At 35.0% G+C, this 23448-nt stretch overlaps 1 protein-coding gene across 6 annotated transcripts in view; it reads right to left on the reverse strand.

Annotated features, from left to right (window-relative positions):
- The window catches only part of ULK4 (unc-51 like kinase 4), a 237515-nt gene that overhangs the window by 128048 nt on the left and 86019 nt on the right, over window positions 1-23448 (reverse strand). For all 6 annotated transcript variants that reach the window (XM_064506435.1, XM_064506438.1, XM_064506437.1 and 3 more), the window contains 4 exons: window positions 20084-20135; window positions 19840-19984; window positions 14121-14213; window positions 976-1024 (listed from right to left, as the gene is read on the reverse strand). In XM_064506435.1, coding sequence (XP_064362505.1) covers window positions 976-1024; window positions 14121-14213; window positions 19840-19984; window positions 20084-20135 — 339 coding nt within the window. The remainder of the gene's footprint in view (window positions 1-975; window positions 1025-14120; window positions 14214-19839; window positions 19985-20083; window positions 20136-23448) is intronic.

The raw sequence follows: 23448 nt of genomic DNA on the forward strand, positions 1-23448 counted from the left end.
ATAATAAAAGTTATGTTCTACATGCTGCTGGACAAGTCTGTCATCAATAAAGAGTTAATTTTAATAAAAAAGAGTTTATTTGAATATCTGGTTTTAAAGTGATTTATAACAATAGGCAGTGAAACAAATCACTGCAAAGTAAGAGAAAAGGTGAAAATAAATTGAAAAAAGGAAAATCATACTTCATTCAGAATCTCACATTTATGAACGTGTTCTACCCTAAGACTGAATTTCAAGAATGATACAATAACAACTATGCAATCTGCCTGCACTGCAAAAATCATGCATATTTAAGCATGTTTACATAACATAACACTTATCTGATACAAGTCTATGAATAAAAAAAGGGTAAAAAAAAAAATCAAGAGATCCCAGAAATTATCAATGAGAGGGCTAGTAGACAGCACAATACCCAGATTCCAAACTATCCCATAGATTTTTCTTCTTCATTAGCATGTTTTTTCTCAACATTGCAGAACTGCAATCCATCACTATGATCTCTATTTAGCAATGGAAATTCAGCATGTTACATACATAAAGGATGTAATAACATCCTTAATTCATATATAATTTCTTTCAATATGAAGTATTAACAGCGCGAGGGGGGATTATCTTCATAATCAAACTCTGGTTTGATACTGTTAAATAAAATAAATATTCTTTAGCCCTTGCCATTTGAGTAGGCTAAATATATGGTTCTAGTTAAGAATCATATGAAATCATTCATTGTTCAGACTTTTATATGGCTCAGAAAAGACAAGTCTTTCTAAAAGAAAGTATTTACACAAATAAATAGTTGATGAGAACCACATACAGGTCTGCCTGCACTAAATTCTTTTGTATTGATAGAATGTCCAACTTCACTTTATCAAAGATTAATAAATTTAATAGACACTTTATAAAAGTTTGACATGCTTTGATTTGAGAGATACAATACATACATTAAAACATATAGAAAACGAAATTTATTCTTACCAAGATGACTTGGAAAAGAACAGGAACAAGGTGGTTTTCTTCAACAAAGCTGTAAAAACATATTTTAAAAAAATTATTTTAAGAGAATGTTGAATTCTTATTTAACATACTAAACTCGCAAAAGAAGCAGAGCAGCACAAAAGCTGTTGCTAAAATCCATGACCCAGAACCTCAGCTTTTGACTAGCTCTCAAAAAATGAGCTCTACTTCAGCAATTAAGTACAGACAGCAATGTAATGCTGCTTTGGAAATTATATCTAGGTCTGCTTCACTGATGTGATGCAAGTGAATGGAACAGTAAGTAAATTAATATTTTTTAAATGGCAGAAATTAATTAAAATTCAGAAACACAATACTATTTTGACTATGAAACAGTCAACACAGCACAAAACAATTTGAACTAATAGACCCACAAAGCACACAGTGAATTTATAAATATGCTGTGTTTTCCTTTTTAATGTATGTTCTATTAACTACCTTCTTGGTTTTAACATATTAATATATGACACACTTCCAGCCACTTCTCTTAAAAGTTCTCAGGAGTGGTTACCTGAAATAACTTAGCCATATTTTCCCACTAAAATCAGACACATACCTTCACATATAAAAGAAAGAAGAATATTCTCAAAAACAATACTACTTCAAATTTAGGCACTTTTTCTATTCTTAAATCTCAAAAAGCTTTATATTTTTTAATAAAGTGCATGTCACACACTATGATGACAAACTGAATTATATCATCACATACTCTATCAGAACCCTAATTAATCATACTTGCTAAAAAAACCCTTATGCTAAGGAAGCATAATAAAGAAAGACGGACATCCTTTTCGATAGAACAGCCATACTTATGAAGAACTGAGAATTATTTACAAGTCATATGTGCTTTCTTATTCCACATTATTTTGCTATTTCTCTACTTACTGCATTCACTGAAATATAATAACATTGACCATATGGAATCTACACAAAGGCTTTGCCTGATTTTATTTCTAGGATAAGAAGATTTACTAGGCTGGACAGCACTGGCAGATGCACTAGAAACAAGTAAAATGCATCCATTAACCATTTCAAAACATAACAATGTAATTGTATGCACCTATACGAACATGTTTAACATAGCTTGCTAAGCCAAATGCAGTCAATTTTTCTTACATACTTGAATGTGGAAAAAACCCCACAAGTTATACCTAACAATATAACATATTCTGAAAGAGCAAAGGATTATTCTAGAAAACAGAAGTATTACGCCCAAGAATCCTGAATTTAAAAACAAATTTTGGTTCTAATGAAGTTGAAGAGAAAAAACACCCTCCTGCCAGGGAAGCCCCAGCAAGTTGCCTACATAGGTTAGGGTAACTTGAAGCTGATCTTCTCCAAGGCACCTGTCAACACCCAAGCAAACTTTTATGGCAACATGAACCCAGTCAGGTCATAAGAGTGTCCCAGGACAGCAGATAGGAAGAAGAGTTGTTATGATAGTTTAGTGCTACCTGAAAATCTTCTCTACAAGAAGGTCATTTTCCATGGCCAAATCTACCAGTTTAATTAAAAGCTTAGACCATGCCCATAATACAGAATTTGCTGAAGCAGGTATATCAATCCTAGATGTAAAAAATATCATTTTAAACACCACAGATCCCCCCCAAAAAGCAACTAATGTAGTAGCAAACATGTTGACAAAACTCAGATTTGTCAGTATAAACTTCTTATGCTTGAGGCATATTCTAATTATTTCAGCTGAGAAAAGCTGCTTACTTTGCTATGTAAGCAACATTTAATCCAAGAACAAATTGTCAGTAAAGTACAATAGAATACCAAGAATAACTAAGGACTCTCAGGTTAGGCAAAACTTCGAAAAACTCTTTTGTGGCAAAGAACACCACAATTGGTTTCAAAAACTGTAAGCAGTCTTGTTTGTTACAGAGTTACAAAGTCACCTATATTTTCTGCTGAGATAAGCTAAGACAAACCCATAGCCAACTTGGCCATCCTTAAAGGTCATCTGCAAACCTTTATGATTCAAGCAAGAAATAGCTGCAGCCTTTGAAGAAAATTATGCATATAACTTAGCTGAAGTAATAAGTCACAAGACATGTATTAAGATATTTCTGTAACAAAGCTTAAATCTATCTCACTTATCCCAACTTTGCGTACACGTGCAAGAGAGAAAGTGACATTATCACATTCTCCGTTGCTACATGACATTTAGAGTTTTAGAAGGAAAAGCCTAAAAGCTGAGGAAAGAGGAGTTAAGCTACTGAATTCATTTCATAGAATGGCCGTATTCTAAAATAAGAGCAGCTTTATACTCCATAAACTTTTTTTTTTTTTTTTTTTTAGGTCCTATCACATGCTTGGAAAATATACACAATCATAATCATACAAGTAAATTATTATTCTAAATATCAAAGTACTCACAGTTTTTTTTCCTCATTCAAATCTATACCCATATAATCGACAGTGGCTCAAAGTAACTGATCATCTGGGGGTTTTTTTGTTTTTTGTTTTTTGGTTTTTTTAAATAAAGACTCACATCAGTATGATCTGAATATTTACCATTTTTCAGAATGAGATGAAGCCTCTGCTTTTGCTTTCAAAAAGTGTGCAAGATCTACTTTTCTTAAGTTGCCTTGCTGCAAAATGCAAGCCTAGTGAGGGACAGAGAATACAAAAAAAAGCCCTTTGTTACAGGCAAGATTTCTGAAAAATCCCAGGCACCTACATTTCCTACCGATGTTAAAAGGCCTTACAACATGACTTCTGGTCTAAAGTTTAAGCTCTTTTTCTCAGCACTTGCCTGCAAAAGGCAGTGCCTTATATGAGAACGTGAATTTATATTGCATTGCACTGACTTCTCACACGAATAACTCTGCTGCACGCTGATGAAGGTGGTATTGAGGAGACAGCATAAGACTAACTTCTTACTTATTGGGCATGAAGAATATCTGCACATTGTTCCCTATGCAGAATTCCTTTTCTGTTGAAAAAGTGATGGGATGAATATTTCAGTTGCAGGTGTTCGACCTGGCTAATATATAAAGCTAGAAAAAAATATACAGTGCGATCAACACAACTTCCCATCTTGTGTCACTTGCAAAACAATTAAATAAGGCCACTACTTTATTTTTATAAATAAAAGTCTAGCAGTGACGTCTTTGTAACTGAACATTTTAATAAGTTCTCTCCTCAAATACAAGACACACTGCATTTTTCCTCCCTTATAGGTATGATTTACATGCATCCAAATCAGTGGCATGTAATACAGTGGCAGGTAGTCCCTAGCCAAAGAAAACATGTCAAATTTCTACCATAAAAATGCAGAGCTCACTAAAACAAAAAAAAAAAAAAAAAAACAAACAAACCCACAGAGTCCAACACAGACAAAGAATTTGATTTTGACCCCTGACAAGCTGACAAACGTCTGACAAACGGCTTAAGAATTCATGCTCTTTATATTATGTTGCATTGCAGTCTGTTGTTGTTCACACCTGGACTTTTGTTCTGGATCTTTCACTAAAAAAAAAACAAACAAACAAAAAAAACCAACCCAAAAAATAGGACACAAGTGTGCAAATGTTTTCATTGTCAAATTGAAAAACTGGAATAAAGGTTGGAAAATTAACACACAGTCAAAATGCAGAATTCTAAACAACAGATGCTTACTCAGTAAAGTTATTTGTGAACATTATTTGAGACGTAATTCGTGTAGAACAGGAATAATTCAAGAACCACAATTTTGTGATGAATCTCTAGCTGTATCACTGCTTGAGATTTGACAGGACATATTGTTTGTATTAAGACCCAGACTTTAGATTTTGGCATATAAAGTCACATATTGTTTGACAGTGTAAATATGACAAGTAAAAGGATGAAGCTTGTATGACTACACTACAATATTAAAATGGAATCTAAAATGATAAAATGGAGAAAGGGTTTTCAATTTGCCAAAAAAGGACCTTATCACAAAATGCAATCAAAATTCTAATACTGAAATTAATATATTTCTCAAGGAAGTTTTTCTAATGTAATATATTACAGGAATTTGGACTAATTAAGGATCATGAAAGTTTGAGTGCCAATGGGCAACAAACTCATGACCTTGTGCCACTTCAGTAGCATGATAGAAAGTTGGGATAAGTGGTCAACCAGTAACTCCTCCAACTCAATCTGATAGGGCAAGTAAATTCATGGATATGAATTTTTAAGTTTAGAACATGAAAAAATCTGTATTCAGCATTATGACCACGTGCTTCAGAAAAGAACTACTACTAGAAGGCAAAATACAAATTTTGCAGACTATCATTCCACAAAATTCATTCTGTTCTGAATAACATATTTCTGTCATGTAGGCAAATTAACACAAGACAAGTAGAATCTTCCTAACATATCAGAATGCAGATATATAATTTTAAAAACAAACAACAGGATTACATTGAAAGCAAATGAATTCATTCAGTTCATCTTAGACTCTCACAGCTCCTTCTCTTATTCCAGCAAACTAGGCCTCTTTTTTGCAACAATAAGGGGATGTTTTTGAGAGTCTGCCTAGCTGTTAGAAAACAAACTTTTCTGGTTCTCCAAAAATTACTACTAGAATTATGAAACTTTGCCTCATATGTGCCTAGTGGGAAACAGAAAATTAAAACTCCTTCAAACACACACATATAAAATTGTAAATTGTATTCATTGTAAAATTATGTAACTAATTTGTAAATGTTTGGAGATAAATGATAAGAAGCATCTTCACAATTTCACTCTAGCAGATACTGAAGCCACCTTTTCTTGTGCAACAATTCTGACCAATTGATCACCAACATTATTCTGAAATAACAGTGATCCTAGATTTCTTTTTGTGGGGTGTATGGGGGGAGTAAAACCTGAATACTAAGAAGAAAAAAAAAATTTTTGTCATTGACCATAAACAGAGGGAAGTATGAGGACAAAGCAAAAGGAATGCTTATTAAAGACTATAGACAATATCCACCAGTACATTGAGAAAGCTGGTCTAAAGATCATGTCCCTTGCAGAATTTATGATTGGTATAAAATGACCACACAGAAAATACGAAATATTCTCATTGTTGGCAATGACAGCAAGAGAGGGACAGCAAGAGAGGGACAGCAAGAGAGGGACAGCAAGAGAGGGACAGCAAGAGAGGGACAGCAAGAGAGGGACAGCAAGAGAGGGACAGCAAGAGAGGGACAGCAAGAGAGGGACAGCAAGAGAGGGACAGCAAGAAGGACTGCATGATATTGAGCGACTGAAAAATAGAAGAGAAACTCAGTGTAAAGTGAAGAACTTGAATAGAAAGCAATCCTAGCTTTGTATAAGTAGTAGTGAACTCAACTGTTCTTCTTCAGGAACAAAGAGCTCTGGGAAATAAATGATAGTTCTATAAAGACAATGTTTAATAGCAGTTAAAAAACAAGTCAAATATTATGAATCATGTCATTGCATAAATCTATAGTGCACCAGCATCTTGAGTACTGCAGTTCTAGTCCAATACCCCTATCTCAGAAATGATACAGTACAACTAGAAAAAGTACAGAGAAAGGCCAAAAGGTTGATCAAAGGAAGAGTTTCCGTAAAGGAAAAGACTAAGATAAGGCTAAAAATACTAGGACTGCACAGACTGGAAAAACTAAGGGAGAAAATACAGTAGATATTTATGAAGTAGTGGGTTGCTTGCAAATAACGAACAGAATTCTTTGTTTGCCATCTCTTCCAGTGTAAGAACTTGAAGGCATCAAATTAAGCTAGCAAGTACCAGATTAAACTTTCAGTATTCATAGCTATTCCTTAGCATAAGTGAACTGCGTATAAAGAATAATCATCTTCAAGTTTTTTGGGTTTTTTTTTTTTTGGGGGGGGGGGATCTTTCAAATATCCTCTTGAATCCACATAAATTACATGAAAATGATTCCTCAGTTGCTATTACCTACAAAAGCACCATGTCTTCTGAAACACAACTCATGGGAGGCTGAGAAAGTCTAGGAAAAATATCACTGTATGCTTGCCTTCTCCCTACCACCTTCTCTTGGCACCTACTGTTGAACACAACATACTGGACTGGATAGGACTACAGATTTGTCTCCTGCTAAACAGAAGGTTGTGGCATTACTGAATCCACTAACTCCAACAGTAGCACCCTAATAAGTTGACTCTTCTTCATTGTCAGCTTGCTTTTTTCTTTTTTTTCCTCTTTTTTTTTTTTAATTCTTACATTCACAACAGCAAAAATTCACCGTTGAAAGTAAAAACAACCAGGAACGAATGATATTTTATCTTTCTGTTTAATGTTTTATCTTAAAAGACCAAATGTGAAGCTTACAGTTTGACATTTTTCAGTAACTGACTTAACAATAGTAACATCAAATAGCAGTTTCATTTTTTAAAACTTCGTTGTTCAGTAATTGATCAGCAACCCCAAGAAGAAATGAAACAACAGGATATAAAGTTAATAGCTAATTTCTTTACTAAAGGGAAACTATTAGAGAATGTAACACTAAGAAGGAGTTGTGTTTTACATTAAAAACAGTAATTAGCATTACGGTCAGTACATGACTAGACTGTGAGAACTCACTTGTAATAATGAACTTTGACCATCCTGTTTGATATGAATTACAATGATGTGCAACTTGACAACAGTGCTATTAGCTGACACTTAACTTGCCCATAAACCGGCTCTTTAAATGTTAAGTATTCCTGCTTGCTGTGATGCAATAAAACAGCACACATGCCAATCTAATATCAAGTAATATAACTAATAACAAAAGACCCTATGAATTCTTTGCTACTTTATAACAGCATTATCTCACTAACAAGAAAACCAGGGCTTATGTGGCTCAATTTTCATAGCTGTGAAACCAGTATAATAGGAATCAGGTCCAAAATGCACATAAATAGCCCAAAAGCTCTAACAAAACTGTGTCATCCTCTTACAATTTCTCTCAATCCATCTACAGTGTGATTTTCCCACTAACTGTGTACACATCTAAAATATAATTCTGAGTTCAGCTGGACTAAACCCTATAGGCTTACCCCTTACCAAAAGTACTCCGTACTACTTTAATCATATTCACTACAAGAAACAAGAAAACGTATAAAAAACAGTAAAAAAAAGAATTAATTTAGAAGCAAATAGAATTAAGTTAGCACTGCAACCTTAAACTAGAAAATAAAGTGACTAACGATCAATATAAAGTACATTTAAAGCAATTAACATAAGCACATATTAATCAGTTCACCAGGAAAGGAAAGCACTGAAGCACTGGCCCTCTAGCACAATGGCAAAGGAAGTACAGCATACCCAGACATAATCTTTTTATATAAATATATATATATATATGTTTGTATTTATATTTTAAATCAATGCACAATGCTCACAAATGAATTTTACCAAAATCATACCAACACAAACTAGTTAAAAGCACCACATTCAACTCTAAGGAAAAAAAGAGGTCAAACTGTGTTTGGGGTGGGGAGTTCCCCCTGAAGTCAAGGGCCTGGAAGCTAGAGGGACTGCTTCATAATACAATGACATGTAAACAAAGCCTAATGCAAAGCATCATGATGTGTAAGAAGAGGATCAACCCATTACCAACACTGACTCCAAAATGTGCCTTTAATGGCTTTTAACAGGTAGTGCATCAGTATGAACAGTAGCATAAATGAAGTTTGAAAATTAGACCATTCTCGGATGATTCCAAAGATACCATGATAAAGAGTGATTTTAATTAGCCAAGACAGTCTGCTGTGCTTGATCCATCTACCATCTTCAAAGGTACTAGATCTGCAGCACTTAGAAGCAGCAGACTTTTTCGTTGCTCTTCAGCATCTTTCTATTTTTTCTGCCTCCTATTCCACTTCTGGAGTGAAAATCCTATTCTAGAGCAGTTCCTAATACCTGCCTGGGACATTTACAGTAAGAGGAGGAGGGGAAGGTTTCTTGATTTGCTCCCCTTGTCCTTCAATTCACCATAGATCTAGAAAGGCCCACAGCATTGGTTTTTAGACAACTTCTCCCTCAGGAAATGACCTTATGTCCCATTCTCATGATTGCATCTGATGCAATATCTGACATTCATCTTGAAGTTTCAGCTTCTAAAGCTGAGCAAGTCTGAGCTTTCATGTACAGAGACATGTAATAAAGCAGGGTGCTCAGACATTAGTTAGGCCAAGTGATACGGGTAGGTAAGAGGTCATGGCACACAGCTTTCTAGTGCTTCTTTAAGAGGTCAGTCCTGGAAAAAAAATGATGTAGCCCATCACCCTGTCGAGGTTTATATTGGGTAGTTGTTCCAGCTGAGTGGAACAAGACAGAACAAAAGGCTTAAGTAAGGTTCTGTTTCTCTCTGACAAGCTGGACAGCAACATTACACAAAACTGAGAAATCAAGAAATACCCAGGTATTTAAGGTATGGCATTAGAAGGTATGAGAAATAACAGAAATTCCCAGAACAGCAGCATTCCAGAAGGATGAACGTGTGTAACAAATAACACAAGCATGAAAGAAAACTTAACAGACTACTGTAATAACCAAAATTTATATAAAAAAAATTGAAAAGGAACTCTGTATCAAAAGAAACTGTAGTATTATCAGAAATGAGTTATTTAATACTGAAAACTGGCTCTCTCTAATTTAGCTTGCTAAATATCAGCACTGGCAGTACACACTTTCCTTGGAAAGCAAAATCCAACAAATAAAAATGCAGACTGTCAAAAGAAGACTCTAGAAACCCAGAAATTAGGACACTATGCAATCTGCATCATGCTGATGTTAACCCCGAGATCTTTGTCTCTCTTACAGTTACAGCATAAGATGAATTCTATGTAATCATGAATTTAAGGTCTTTGAGATACCTGCATTTATCTGCAGATGTTTAGATTTTGAAATGCCACTGTAAAACTGCAGATCCAATTGAGATATGTGGGCACACACGCTGCCAACAAAATAACTCTTCTATACATTGCCAAACATTGATGAATTTGGGCTACAAACATACAATATTCTTCTTGCTCTCATCTCTGTCCTATTCCCTTCGCTATCTCGCTTCCTTGCAACCAGAAATGTCTATTTCAGCAGTCTATGAAAATCCAGAATCCACAGTTTCAAGTGTTTAGCTTTCAGCTATATCCATATCTTCAAATGCTGTACGTTTCTAGCTACAGACACATTAAGCATCTTCATATAAAAGCACACAACAAAACATATACCTGCATTTCATAATCTTATCTATGATACTAAGAACCAGGTAAGAATGATACACCAAAAATGGCCCAACATAAGTTTCCTGAAAAAGCACAGTTAAAAATGTACTGTGGCAGTCAACACATTTAAGAAGAGCTAAAATATATATGATATAAATAGAAGCTAAGAAATTCATGTAACCACCTCCTTACCATTAGGAAAATGTAGCTATTAGATCATTACAGATCACAACAAAACAATGTAGAAGACTCAAAGCAGGAACTAACAAAAACTCCACAGATTAAATCTGGTTTTTAATCAGTATATATATCCCTGTATATTAAGTTTAATTCATAAACACAAAAAAAGACATGGTACCTAATGATCCTGCCCTTGGTGAACAGAGATTTCAGATAGTTAAACCAGATCTCACCCTTCTGCAAACATTTGTTGCCAGTTTGAATTCAGGAGCTCAGATCCTCCAACAATTCCTTATACAAGTACAAACTACCAAAAGAAATAAATAAAGGAAAAAAATCTAATGCAATTTTTCAATAGTCTAGAGATGAATTAATTCAAGCTATATATGTACTTTTCCTTAACATCAATCTCTTCTTTTAAAAATCATTGTTGTCAAAATAGCTGAAGGCAAACTCTACTATTAATTCTCTCATTGCTTTAAGATCTGCAATTTTTCATATAGTAAAATATTAAAAATTCTTAAAGAAAACAGGGCAATATATTTTTAGAAGTATTATGACAGAATAATGTAGGTAGCCCTCAAAGCAGGACTACTAGCCTCAAGTCAAGTATAGAATAGACAAATGATGGACAAATTCTCTCCAAAGCTCGTCATTCCAATGCCTACCATTTTCTCAATATATGAAAGCTGTATCAGGCTTTATCAGCCAGCAGTTATTTTATGACGTAAAAAAACAGGCATCTAAGAGAAACACCAAACTCATTTATACTGTAATCCATTATGAAGAAACTGAACAACAAAATAGTCATCTTCCCCATAAAGGTTTTGCTCCTATGAATGCTTATATGTTCAGATGTCTGAACACTTAATGTGCTCATTGAAACATAAAGGTTTTTGCAGCTACCATCTTACATGCACTGGAACTTATGTTTGTGAGAGTCCCAATTCTCAACATGTTAATGGGATATGATGATAATTCTCCATTGCTAAACTGAAAAGTAATAGAATGGTACATCTTCCATAACACAGAAGGCTAAAAGCTGCCCTAACAGTAGAGCAATGACAAAAATTGCAAAGTTTATTTTTTTCCAAAAATGTTAATGTTCAAAAAAATGTTAAGTATTTGAGGCATTTAAAATATGTATAGTGCATTAGCAATATTTTATCATAAGCTTTTAAGACATTAAAAATATAATAATATTATTATAACTGTGTTGCTGCCATATAAAACAAATTAGATGCAATACAAAACAAAAAGAAGCATAAAAAAAAGAAAAAAAAATGAAGGTTTTTCCTCTGGTATTGCAACTAGTTAGCTGATTTATGGAAATAGCCACAAAAAAATGAGACAAAGAAGAGATTAAAGATTTAGAGTGCATGTGTCTTTTTTCAAATTCTAAAGTAAGGATTCCTCAAATGCGTTATCTCTATTGGGAAGCATGTGAGGAGATGGGAAGAATAAAAAAGAAAGGCCAGAGACAAACAGGAAAAATGGTAAGATTAAAGAAAAGACAGGCAGGCAGAGGAAGGCATTAGTTGGACATGTCTGAGAAGAAGCTACCATGTGGTACAAACAAAAACACAAGGAGCCCTCATCTTCCTCCCATTCATTCTTTACTACTTCAAAATAAGGTTAATAATGAGTGCTATTTTTGAAAGATGTGGAAGCAATGAGGTAAGTATCAACTGAACCATTTTGCGTTTTTACAATCTGTTTACTACCATCATTTTGCCTTTGTTACAGCTATTCAAGTCACAGGTGAAAAGTGTTCATCCTAGAAAGCCAGGCACTATGGATGAAATAAACTTGGACAAGCCACAGAGACCCAATGAGAACTGACCCTCATCACTAGTATCATAGAGTTTTTCCCACAAGGAACAAATCTAACGCAGTCTGGACCCAAAGGATTTGTGTCCAATGTTACCTGCTTACTGTCAATCATAACAATTGAAGGTTTTTTCCATGTTCCCAACTGGTGAGGCAAAAGAGAGCACGTGCTGGGAACAATTCTGAACACTATGTATACTGATTAATTAGTTGCCAAGCCAAAACAGAATCAAGTGTGATCTAGTGTTAACTAGAGCATTTATCTGGTTTCCCTCCTTTAACTAACAGTTCACTAGCCTTTATGAAAGATATTGTTCACCTTTTAACCATCTGTCAAAATTTAGTTGGAATTATCCAGTGCCTCAAAAATTGCCGGGAAGCTAGAGGACCAGGAAGAAGACAGACCAGCAGAATTGTATAAACTTTGTTCCTTCAGAAAACCAGCCAAATAAATTCTTTTGTGAAAGGAAACGAAGAGGGACAGTAAGACATGTTAGAAATAGGACAATTACAGATGTGTTAATACCCAGAATCTAGTAGTCTATCCTTAAATAACAGTACTGAATATACTGGTATTTAGAATTACTGATAGTTCATAGCTATCTAAAGTTGCTTTTCAACAAAGTTAACAAAAAAAAAGTACTGTCTGCTGTAAGCAGATTATGAGGATGAGTATGCATCCCCAATCGAGCTACATGAAGCACACAGGCAAACACACACAATTCTTCAATTCAAGAGAATTCATTAGGCAGAGGAAGAGTGCTACCACAATATCCAGTGCTCTAGTTACAGAAATATTTTATCATCATTCTTAAAGAATTAGGATCTCAGTAGATTTAATCTAAAAAGAGAAAATAATACTATGTTTGCATAATACATATAATCCTGCAGTAGCATAAACAGATTGTATACAATAAAAATACAATTAAGTATTACACTTACTGTATTCAAACTGTTTAAAATCTCAAACAACTCAATTTTCTAGTTCATTTTTAATCTCCTTAGTATATGAAAGCACTGCTCACAGTAGCACTATAGAAGATGAAGAGGATGTTCTCATTTTTTATTATAAAAACAGTGGGAAACAAATTGAATTTCCTTGTTGATATGTTTTCTATCCTGTGTTCATTTCGATCAATCAAAGCAAGATAGTCTGGTATGCAGTGACTCCTTAGCTATAACACTATGAGAAACACCAACAGACAGCAGTGAGTGCAAGAATCACCAGATTTTCACTTACATTTTATAGCATTATGACTTGGGCACAGATTGGGGGAGAGGAATAGCTCTGTGTGTGCAGAGATGTGTGAGATATGCTTTCCTATTAACTCCAACAAATGTGCTTTAAGTTCTGTGTCACTTTTTTGCCTACCACAGCCTAAACAATGACTACAGGTAGCCTGAATTTATTATGTGGAACAGTAAGAAAGAGATATTAAAGTCAAAAAGATTTTTTTAAAATATACTGAGTATACTATACTGTATATCAAACACTCAAATACACATTAAAAGGCTAGCCATGTTTGCGGAAAGATGGAACAGCTCTGAAGTGAATTGAGTGCTCTAAACCCTTAACGCACACTTGCACATCGCCTTTACTCTAGTATAAATATGCTTCATATGACAAAAGTTTAAGTAACGTTTTAATACTAAAATTAACATTGAAAATATTTTAAAAAGTTAAATGCTTAACACAGAGTTAGTCCAACTAAATATCAGAGATAAAAATCATAAAATAATTATGGTCATCTAAAAATAGCATAAGAGTTCTGAGAGTGAGTTCATTTGCTAAATCTCCTCACCATTAAACCAGTTTGAACAGCATAGCATTTAGATCTATGTTACTGTTAACTCTCTAGTGAAAAATAATTAAACTGAAACAAAGAGAAGACTGAACAACAGAGAATGTGTGGTTGTATCACCTCACAGAAGCAGGGCTCTGTTCCGTCAAGGCCACTAACAGTTTCAGAGCATACACTGGTACTGGGTCAGGAGCCATCAGAATGTGCTCATACCTGCAATGGGGCGGGGAGCCGGGGGGGGGGGGGGAAAATCAAGAGATGTGTGTTAGTAAGTTGATGATACTAAAAACACATCATTTCTGAATATATTATCCACAATGGAGATGCAATGTTGTTTGGAACTGTGCAAAGCAACAAACAAGACTTATTTAGAAATAGTATTTAAAAAACAGCATCAGATTAAGTCCAAAAGTAATATTAATAAAAGGACACATCAGTAATATATATGTATGTTCAAGAGGTAAGTAGAAACACAATAAAAATCTCTTACTAAGCCTCAAAATAGAGGGTAGAAGATGTAGTGGGAGCTCAAAAAGACTGTAAACTGACTTATGCAATTGAGCTCTATTTTGTTTACATAGTGTTTTTCTCCAATTTAAATATTTTACTTATAACATACTTACATTGAGTTTTATTTCAAATTTTTAAAAATTGCTTTAAATTCAGCATTCTTCCATCCTCCAAGTAATGTGGCGCTGAACAATACAACAATACTCCAAATCAATGTTTATTCAGAGTGAGTGAGGTTAAGATAAAACTACGAAAGAAGCGTCTATGAAACATTCCAAAATATTTTTCACCTAATTGAAATTTTGGTAAGGGAAAACAGGCTGCTGAAAACCAACATCGACCTTGCTGTTGCCTCCAACATTCAAATAATGCCCAAGCAAACAGGACTGTTTATTTTTTATTTATTCAAATCAAAGTATACCTGGAGGACAATAAGATACAATGATGGAAGACAGAAAGAAGTAAGCACACAAAAAAAAAAAAAAAAAAAAAAAAAAAAAAAAAAAAAGAGAGACAGACAGACAGATAGATTCAGTCATGTCAGAATATCATTTTTGATTACAAATAGTGTTATTCTAAACAGATGGAAGTAACAGAATTGGAAACAAATTCCTTGCTTTGTAAAAGAAAAAAAACATGATTTGGAGGAAAATGTGGTAGGCTATCATGTTTTGTGCACCAAAATGCTTCCACAGCATGTCTCACTTCCTTGAATTGTGATGGGGCAGGGGGGAAGAACCCAATGCAAACCACGAAGAATTTACTTCGCATCTTGACTTTCCTGGTGAGGATCCCTGCGGAATCTGGATCACATTCCACCACCTGGGTGTTGCGCTAGCTCTTCAGTGAGATGAAGATCCCCTTTCCTCACCATCATCTTTCCCTCATCACCACACCTCAGCACTCTGGTTTTCACAGGAAAGAAGCCTAGGTAGAAAAGGACATTTGATGCTTTCTGGCAGTCTCTGATCTGGGCAATCTTAAGACCATGAGGGTAGAGCATACTGCTCTGGGGATTCTTGATGTAGCCAAGAGGAGTTCCTTCGTAGAGACTAACATTCACACACAAGCACACAGCCAACAAGCAATGTAGCACTGCTACTGCATATTCACTTGAATGTGCTGTCCTAGAGCCACAAACCACTAAAACATTGGAGAATCTAAATTATTAACCAATTAGAGCTCAGTGTTGGCTTCACGTCTTTAGTGATTAAAGTTTCTCCTTTACGAATAACATACTCTAGTTCCTGAAGAAAAACTGTTTTCCTCATTGGTGATTAAGAAATTCCTTCCTTCATAAAAGGAGAAAAATACCATAATACATTCGTAAACCCTGATCCTGCAAGCCCTACACGTGAGCAATACATATTCCTCCCAAAGATAATGGAACTATTCACAAATATTTTCTTTGTAGATTTGCAGAATCTACAACTACAACTTTTGAGGCAAGCAAAGCTCATTTAAAATGACTCAGCTACCAGAAGTCATCAGCTCATTCATAGGACGTGGATTTACCTCTCCAAACTTGTAATTCCTAATATTTAATGATTTGGCCACGCTAAGTTAAAAACGTGGCACTTGCCAACATACTTGTTTTATTATAAGCACATCACTATCTTCCCTAAACGAGGTCCACTATAAACAGTTTTAAGCCCTCTATGTTTTATATCTGAGAGATTAATACTGTTCTGAACACTTAGCATCATAGTTCCCTCGTGCTCCATAAAAAAACTCTTACTTTATTTCTTTTTATCCAAAACTCAGTTTTTTTCCCCAAAGATAATATTAGTAAATGGTATTTCTAAGCAAAGGTGCAGTGATCTATCAAACCAGATACCACATGAGAAAACACAAATTACTAATATGAATATTATATTCATAGCAATTACTATAAACGCATTGCATGAATAAAGGCCATTAGAAGTTATGAACCTATGAATCTTCTGCAAAGCGAAAAAATTCCTTGCTTGAGAGCCATTACTATTGAATGTGTTTATCCAGCGACTTTCCTGCCACTTCAAAATGCAAACTAATTTAGGATCAACAGTTTTAGAGAAAGAAATAATAGTTCAGTAACCTCCAGATACTAAACTGCCAGGACTTATTTTGTCTTATCTTTTCTATAAGCAACAATCATGAGAGGACCTAAAGATATTGGGATATGAATTCTCTTAAGCAGTTAAAAAAGACTAAACATTTTATCTACTGCTTTCTGAAGTATCCAGGATTTTGTTCTTGCAGAACTGGCTTGGCAGTCTAGTAAGGACAAACTATGTAACATTCCTGATTATATTTCATCACTTCAAATTTGAGCCAGAACTAGTAAAAGGGGAAGCATGTGTAAATGAGATTTTTTTTTTCATTTGAGAAATTAATAAGAGAGCTGATGTTTGAATTTCTAATGAAAAAATCTGGATAGTGCAGTTTCTATGTAATAGAAAATATTTGCATCACATTCATTTTCTAGAGCTGAAAGTTTCATTTTGATTACCAAATGCTCGGGAAAACAATCTTTAAGTGAAGTGAAATGAAATAACGATACTATTTCATTCGATCAAAATCCTGTGAGAAAGTTAACGTTCTGATCAACAAATACACAGATATTTAATGGAATTACCACTTTTCAAAATGATGCAGGAGATGAGACAAAAGCAGTAACTACTTTTTTCCTGCTTTCATCTCAAAGAGAGGCCCATTTAGGTTTGAGGCATAGCAACCAAAATTTTATTTCCTGAGTCAGTTTCACATTTAAACAAATCAACTTGAGGAATATATTTACAGGTATGAAATAGCTACACAAATGAGTTCAGTTAGAATCTTCCTTAAATAGATCATCATCTATTACACCCAGATACCTATCTCTTCCATACTCAACAACTCTCTGTTCCTAAAAAGCAGGATTAAAAGGGTTTGAAATACCTGTTTCGCTACACAGATTGCCCACAAGCAGCCATTCCATCCCTCCCCTCCTCTTGTAAGACAAGCTGCATCATATTCTGTCCCATCCTTTGTCCAGCAACAAAAGACTAAACGACAAATACTTCTTCAGTCTCCACATACGGGCTAGTTTGTCTCTTTACGTTCTATCTCAGAGTTTGCGGTAACTCTTCCTTCTTGGGATAGGGCTTTATGGTATATTTAACAGTAGGCTACATGGAGTCCTAAGTTCCTTTCTATCTAGGTTAAGGCCAGCCCCCTTGGCATTCAGATAAAGCCTGTCTTGAGAACTGTAGAGAGTAGATAAGAACTCATTCCTATCTCCCATCAATACTTTCTGATCCATACCAGGAACACTGCTGAAAAAAAAAATTACTTTCCTTGTCTTTTTTGACATCCAAAGAAACTGTTCCAGTCTTTTCTTAGTTTCTTTTCAAAGTTTCTCAAAACTGAGCTTTGAAAGTTTTGAGTCAAAAGTGAGTTTTTGACTTTTCTCTTTCAGTCTTTCCTCTGAATTCTCTTTGCAGAAAATCCTGAACCCCTCTTCTGCTTTTTGTTTCATCTGTGCCTTCTTTCATTAATCAGCTACTCCCCACAGCTGAGCATATTTACAAAGAGTTGGCTCAGCCTACAGGTTCAAGTAATGTATTAAATGCTTTGACCCTAGTTAACTCTGAGTCACTTGAAGACTTACATACTCTTCCCCTGTGCTTCTAAGTTAGAGAAAAACTCTGTTTATACCAAGCTCCAGTATATTCCAGTTATCATAAACTTTACTATTTCTTTACTTGAGATAGTTTCAAAGTGCTTTTCAAATACAAGTATCATCATCTCTACTGATGAGATGAAAGAACTGACTCAGGAAATATTTAAACCAAGACAGGTATCAAGATTCTGAGCCACCGCAAGCCCCTCTTGTTATGCATTTACAATGCAATGCATGCAAAGATAGCAGCTGAAGACCCAAAAGTGGGATCATAGTATTCCAGAACCAAAAAGCCCTGCCACTCACTCACTCACTCAAGCCAATTAGCTTGGAGCTGCACACTGGCTATTTGCCTTTCAGTTTGGAGTTAGCGTGACCCATCTTCCAGTTCAGTGAGAAACGCTGTACAACACAAACAGATCTTCAAGGGGTTAATCACTTTATCAAGTTTCAAGGCAAGGACAGAACCTACCTCTCTTCACTCCAGGTCTCTGCCCTTATCTGAACAGAAGTACCTGATAGGTTTTAATAATGCATATATTCTCTTTTTGAATCATATTTCCAGTTTCAATTTTAATTCATACTAACATATCCTATGTCTTCCAGTGAAAAGATGGTGTGAAGAAATGTGTGGAACTAAGCTTCTCTCTACATCTCTAAGTTCTCTGCCCCATTCTCTCCCATAGAGGAAAGAGAAGATTACACATCTTGCAGGGACAGAACTTTGGTCTTCAGATTTTAAGAACATCAGGCAATTGGCAAGAGACAGTCTCACTTTTGGGAAGGCACTGTGCTTCTAATCACAAGCCAACATCCACTCCTCCATCCTTCTGCCATTTACTTAATGTAGAGGTGGGGAACATTTTCTTCACTTAGAGTAGCTAAGTATTTAGTAAGACACATTAAAATACACTGTAACATTATCCTTGAATAATGCAAAAGATAAATGAGGACTCACGTTTACTGCACTCATGCTGTGTCTGTGCTTTCTTTCCTTCTATGGATACCTGGCATCAGCTCACAGTATGAATATGCATAAAATACAGAGCAGCATTTATGCTCACTTGCAGTAATCTTGAAATGACAGGCCTCATGTGACCATAAGCCATACAAATGAAGTTCCAGGCCTCATGTGGCCCACAGGCTGTAGCTTCCTCAACTCTGCTATAGGATTTTTTGCTGCTTGAGGCAGCAGGCAAAGGAATGTGATTAAGAGACAATAACCCCTAGGTGGTTCATAAAGGATTAATCCATCCTGCACTTCTCCTTTCTAAAAGTTAATATGCCATTCCATATGATTTCAGAACATCTTCCAGGAAGGCATAGTATCCAAAACAGAGAAAAAATATTGCTGTTATAATGTTCGGACTTTATTAGCTGAGCAAAGAGGAGGTATCTAAACACAGCCCAAAATCTAGGGGAAACTCCTTTCATTCCAAGAGCCTCCAGAGGCACAGTATCACCAAGATACTAAAGTGTTCCATGGAAGTTGTGTTTGTGTTATACATGACCAAGTACTGAACAAACCTAGGAAAGAGACACTGGGCAGAAAACTCTGACAGCAGTTTATTGCTATTTCTCTTTTCATTTTGCCATTTAAAAATAAAGGGTATTTAAAATAAATATGCTGTCAAAACGGATTGAGTATCAAGTTATTCCCCATTAGAGCAGCAATATTATACTTACTGAGGCAGCAATGAGTCTCTAATGAGAGACAGAAGCTTGCTGTTTGAGTTGAGGCTCTCCTCTTTCTCCTCAGCCATGACCTCGTGGCTTACAAGCAGTGATGTGATTTCTGAGAGCAACCGCAAGCTGAAGAGTCTCCATTCCACTTGAAAATAAAGGTGCCAAGAATGTGACCACACTGAAGTCCAATTAAAACAAAATGTGGAATTCATGGAAACTGTAGCTGATGTGGCCATATACTTACCATTCTGACTGCGGACCAGGGAAACTAATGGTGGGAGGATATAGTCTTCAACCTGAAACAGAGAATTAGAAAGATCTGGCCTAGATTATTCACAGAGGAAAAATAGAACTGCGATATATTATCATCTATATTTATTCCACTGCTATAGTCCTTAATCAAAGGAATGAACAATCATGGAAATTCATCCATAATCACACTTATAAAGCCACCAAGTCCAATTTTCTCTGGTAAGCTGTCATAGAGTTAGGCAGTAATGTTCTTCAGTAAAAACAATGGTTAGCAATTCCAGTATAATTCTTTAAGAGTGAATTTTAATTTAAAATACAGAATTCACTACAGACATAAGATATTAAGAAAAAAGGAATATTTGACTATCTATCAATCTTCATGTTTTAATCCATAAACTAATCATCAAATAAGGTTCTAAAACAAACCTGTAAACAGTCAAACTATATCACAGAAGACTTACTACCTCTAATGAAGTATCCTTCAGCTTAGTAGAGAGTCTTCATGCAACATTAGCTTCAGCCATTCTGGTAGCACAGAGACTTCCATTAAAATTTTATAAATTGAAGATCTGAATTATAAAAACAGAATATCCAATCTCTTCTATTATCCATGAGCATATTGAGTTACAGATTAATCATCTGCCACAGCAATAACCAGCTTAGCTCCATCTGAAGTCGACTTACAGCAAACCAGGATCTAACTCAGTATTATGCATTTAATATTACAAAAATAGCATATTAGAAGTATTCTCTCCATTAAGAGAATAAATTGCTAAGGCATATGCCATTGATAAAACATAATTTACTTAGACAGGACATACTCCAGAGATCTGAGTACAGAGGAGAAACAAAACAAAACATAATTACATTAAAAAAATTGAAATGGCATCTTTGTGTTACAGTATAATATCAAACCATTTATTTTGATAACTTAGACCTGATCTTTTGTCTAGGACAGGCTTTAGACCAAAAATAAACGCCACCACTTCCTGAAGACTTCAGGACAGCCAGTCTCCCCTACTTTACAGATCTTTTTTCCTTAAAAGTGATAGTTCTTCCACCTGCAGATTCTCCACACATTTTATTATAATTCTGTTCCTTCAGGAGGTATTCTTGCCTACCTGTGTACACCTCCCAAGCAATACTGACACTGTGTTATTCTAGGTTTTCTGATAGAATCTTTCTCCTTGCTGACTGGTTTAGAAATACACTCCATACTCAAGATATCTTCAGAGAGAATAGAGAAAGCAGTATCCAGATGCAGGTGGTGCAAAATGACATCAGCATGGAGAAGTGTGAGTATGGATGGGGAACGCAATTCATTTAGTACTCACTGCAGAAAGAAATCTTGCCTTGCTATGCTTCAGTTATGGCATTACAAAGATTTCTTGAAAAAAAGAAGGTAGTCAAACATTCGTTATGATAATGAAGTAGTTTATTATATTCTGTTTCTCCTGCTTTGCTAATTTCAGCTGAATTTGGCAATAAGGAGTGTATACTATCTATACATACAAGGAGCAAGTTCTTAACCTATAGATCTTGCTGTTTAATAAGATGAGCGTGACAGACCTATCTGTTTTGTTTGGCATGGGTTGGTATGCGATGGTCCTCTGAAAAGAGTGATTGGATCAGACAGAGGAGGCGATCCTCTGGATTGAGAACAAACTGACTACGCTTAGGGGGCTAAGCTTCCAGATTTCAGGAGATGGTAGCAGGAAGTGAACCCTTTTTCCTTTCTATTTTGTCATTAGGTAATCATGTCTTCTTCTATTTAAAAAGCACTCTCATATTTTATTAAAATCTGCTTTTTGAGTTTAGAAACCTTTTTAGCCATCTTTGGGACTTCACTATAAGGAAAAAGTCTAAGCAGAACCACCTCAGAGTTTTTTCCAACTCAAGGTCAAGTCACAAAATAAAAAATTAGGAAGCAAGAAGGATATAATCAAAATACAGGCTTCTTACTGTCTGGTAAATATCAATTTAGACATTTCATATATACATTTTTGGAGCAATGAGAGAATGGATGGAGAGCAATCAGCTCTAAACTGATTAAAATAAATTAGGGATTAGCAGTAAACTACTACTTTTCCAGGCATTTAAACAAAGCATATCATTTAGCAATGCATAATTATTCAATTCACTACTCAACACTTCTTCATTCTGAAATATTTCATGGCCTTTTCAGTTTATATATAATAAGATAAATAATAAAACTACATTGCACTCCAACAGCTCCCTCAGTAGAGATTTCTAAACTGCTTTAAAAATAGTAGTATATCAGTCATAACAAACCTGTGAGATAGGATTAAAAAAAATGCACATACACAAAGTGTTTCAGTCAAAAAAACAGTACAAACTATTGCAATACTTCTCAAATGAAGAGGCATATTTAAATGGTAAATTAAAGCTGCAAGACAGAAACAAGGCAAAAAGGAGCTCTTAACTGTCTGAAGGAAGGCAGGGACTCAGAATATGAAGAATCACTTATCATCAGCATCAATTCAGACTGACACTGATTAAGATGGCAGTATACAATGGTATGATGCAACTTCAATTTCCAAAACTTAGATCTTCTTTTCACTTTCATCCACTATTAACAATAGTCTTTCCACATCAGAGAATGTAGTTTAGCTATTCATAAGTCTTTTTTAGAGCTAAATAAATTTAAAAGAATGTGCTTTACAATGAGAATTATGTCTAAAACAATTCTGGTAGCTTTTTCTGACTTTTTTCTAACAAAATTCTCAGTTTTGGCAAACAGACTAGTGTGGAATTCTCCATCACAGGTGTTTCCCTCATGTCAGTTTGGCAGTAGAACAGAGCTCAACTAAATGAAGCACTAATCCTATGGAAAAATATCTGGTGATGCAAGAGCATAGAAGAACGCACACACACAAGGAAGAAGAAACTATTAAAACTGTACATGAGTTTTAAAACGAATATGTCCTAATTCTGAAAGCTTCTTTTTCTCTTCATGCCATTCGTTGCCAAATGCCAAATGTTGTTGTGTTGTTTGTTTTTGTTTTTTACTGATATGTACACAAATTTGAAAACAGGATATGAACTAACCAAATGATTACTGAGGTGAAATAAACTGGATTGTACGAATGGAAAATATAATAGTATTGTCTTTAGTACACAAAAAGATTTTTAATAAATTCACCAGTGCAGTACATAAGTTTCTGTAAGTTTTGTATACAGAAGCACAGATGGTATTTTTGAGAGAGATCCTGGAACAAACAGAATACTCAAACAAGGATACTTTTTTTCTTCTTTTAAATGACTACTGACACCTACTTGGAATCAAATCTCCATGAACATATGACGGTGTTTAAGTATTTTTGTTTCCTTCTTTAC

The sequence above is a fragment of the Dromaius novaehollandiae genome, chromosome 2, assembly GCF_036370855.1.
Source record: "Dromaius novaehollandiae isolate bDroNov1 chromosome 2, bDroNov1.hap1, whole genome shotgun sequence".
NCBI lineage: Eukaryota > Metazoa > Chordata > Aves > Casuariiformes > Dromaiidae > Dromaius > Dromaius novaehollandiae.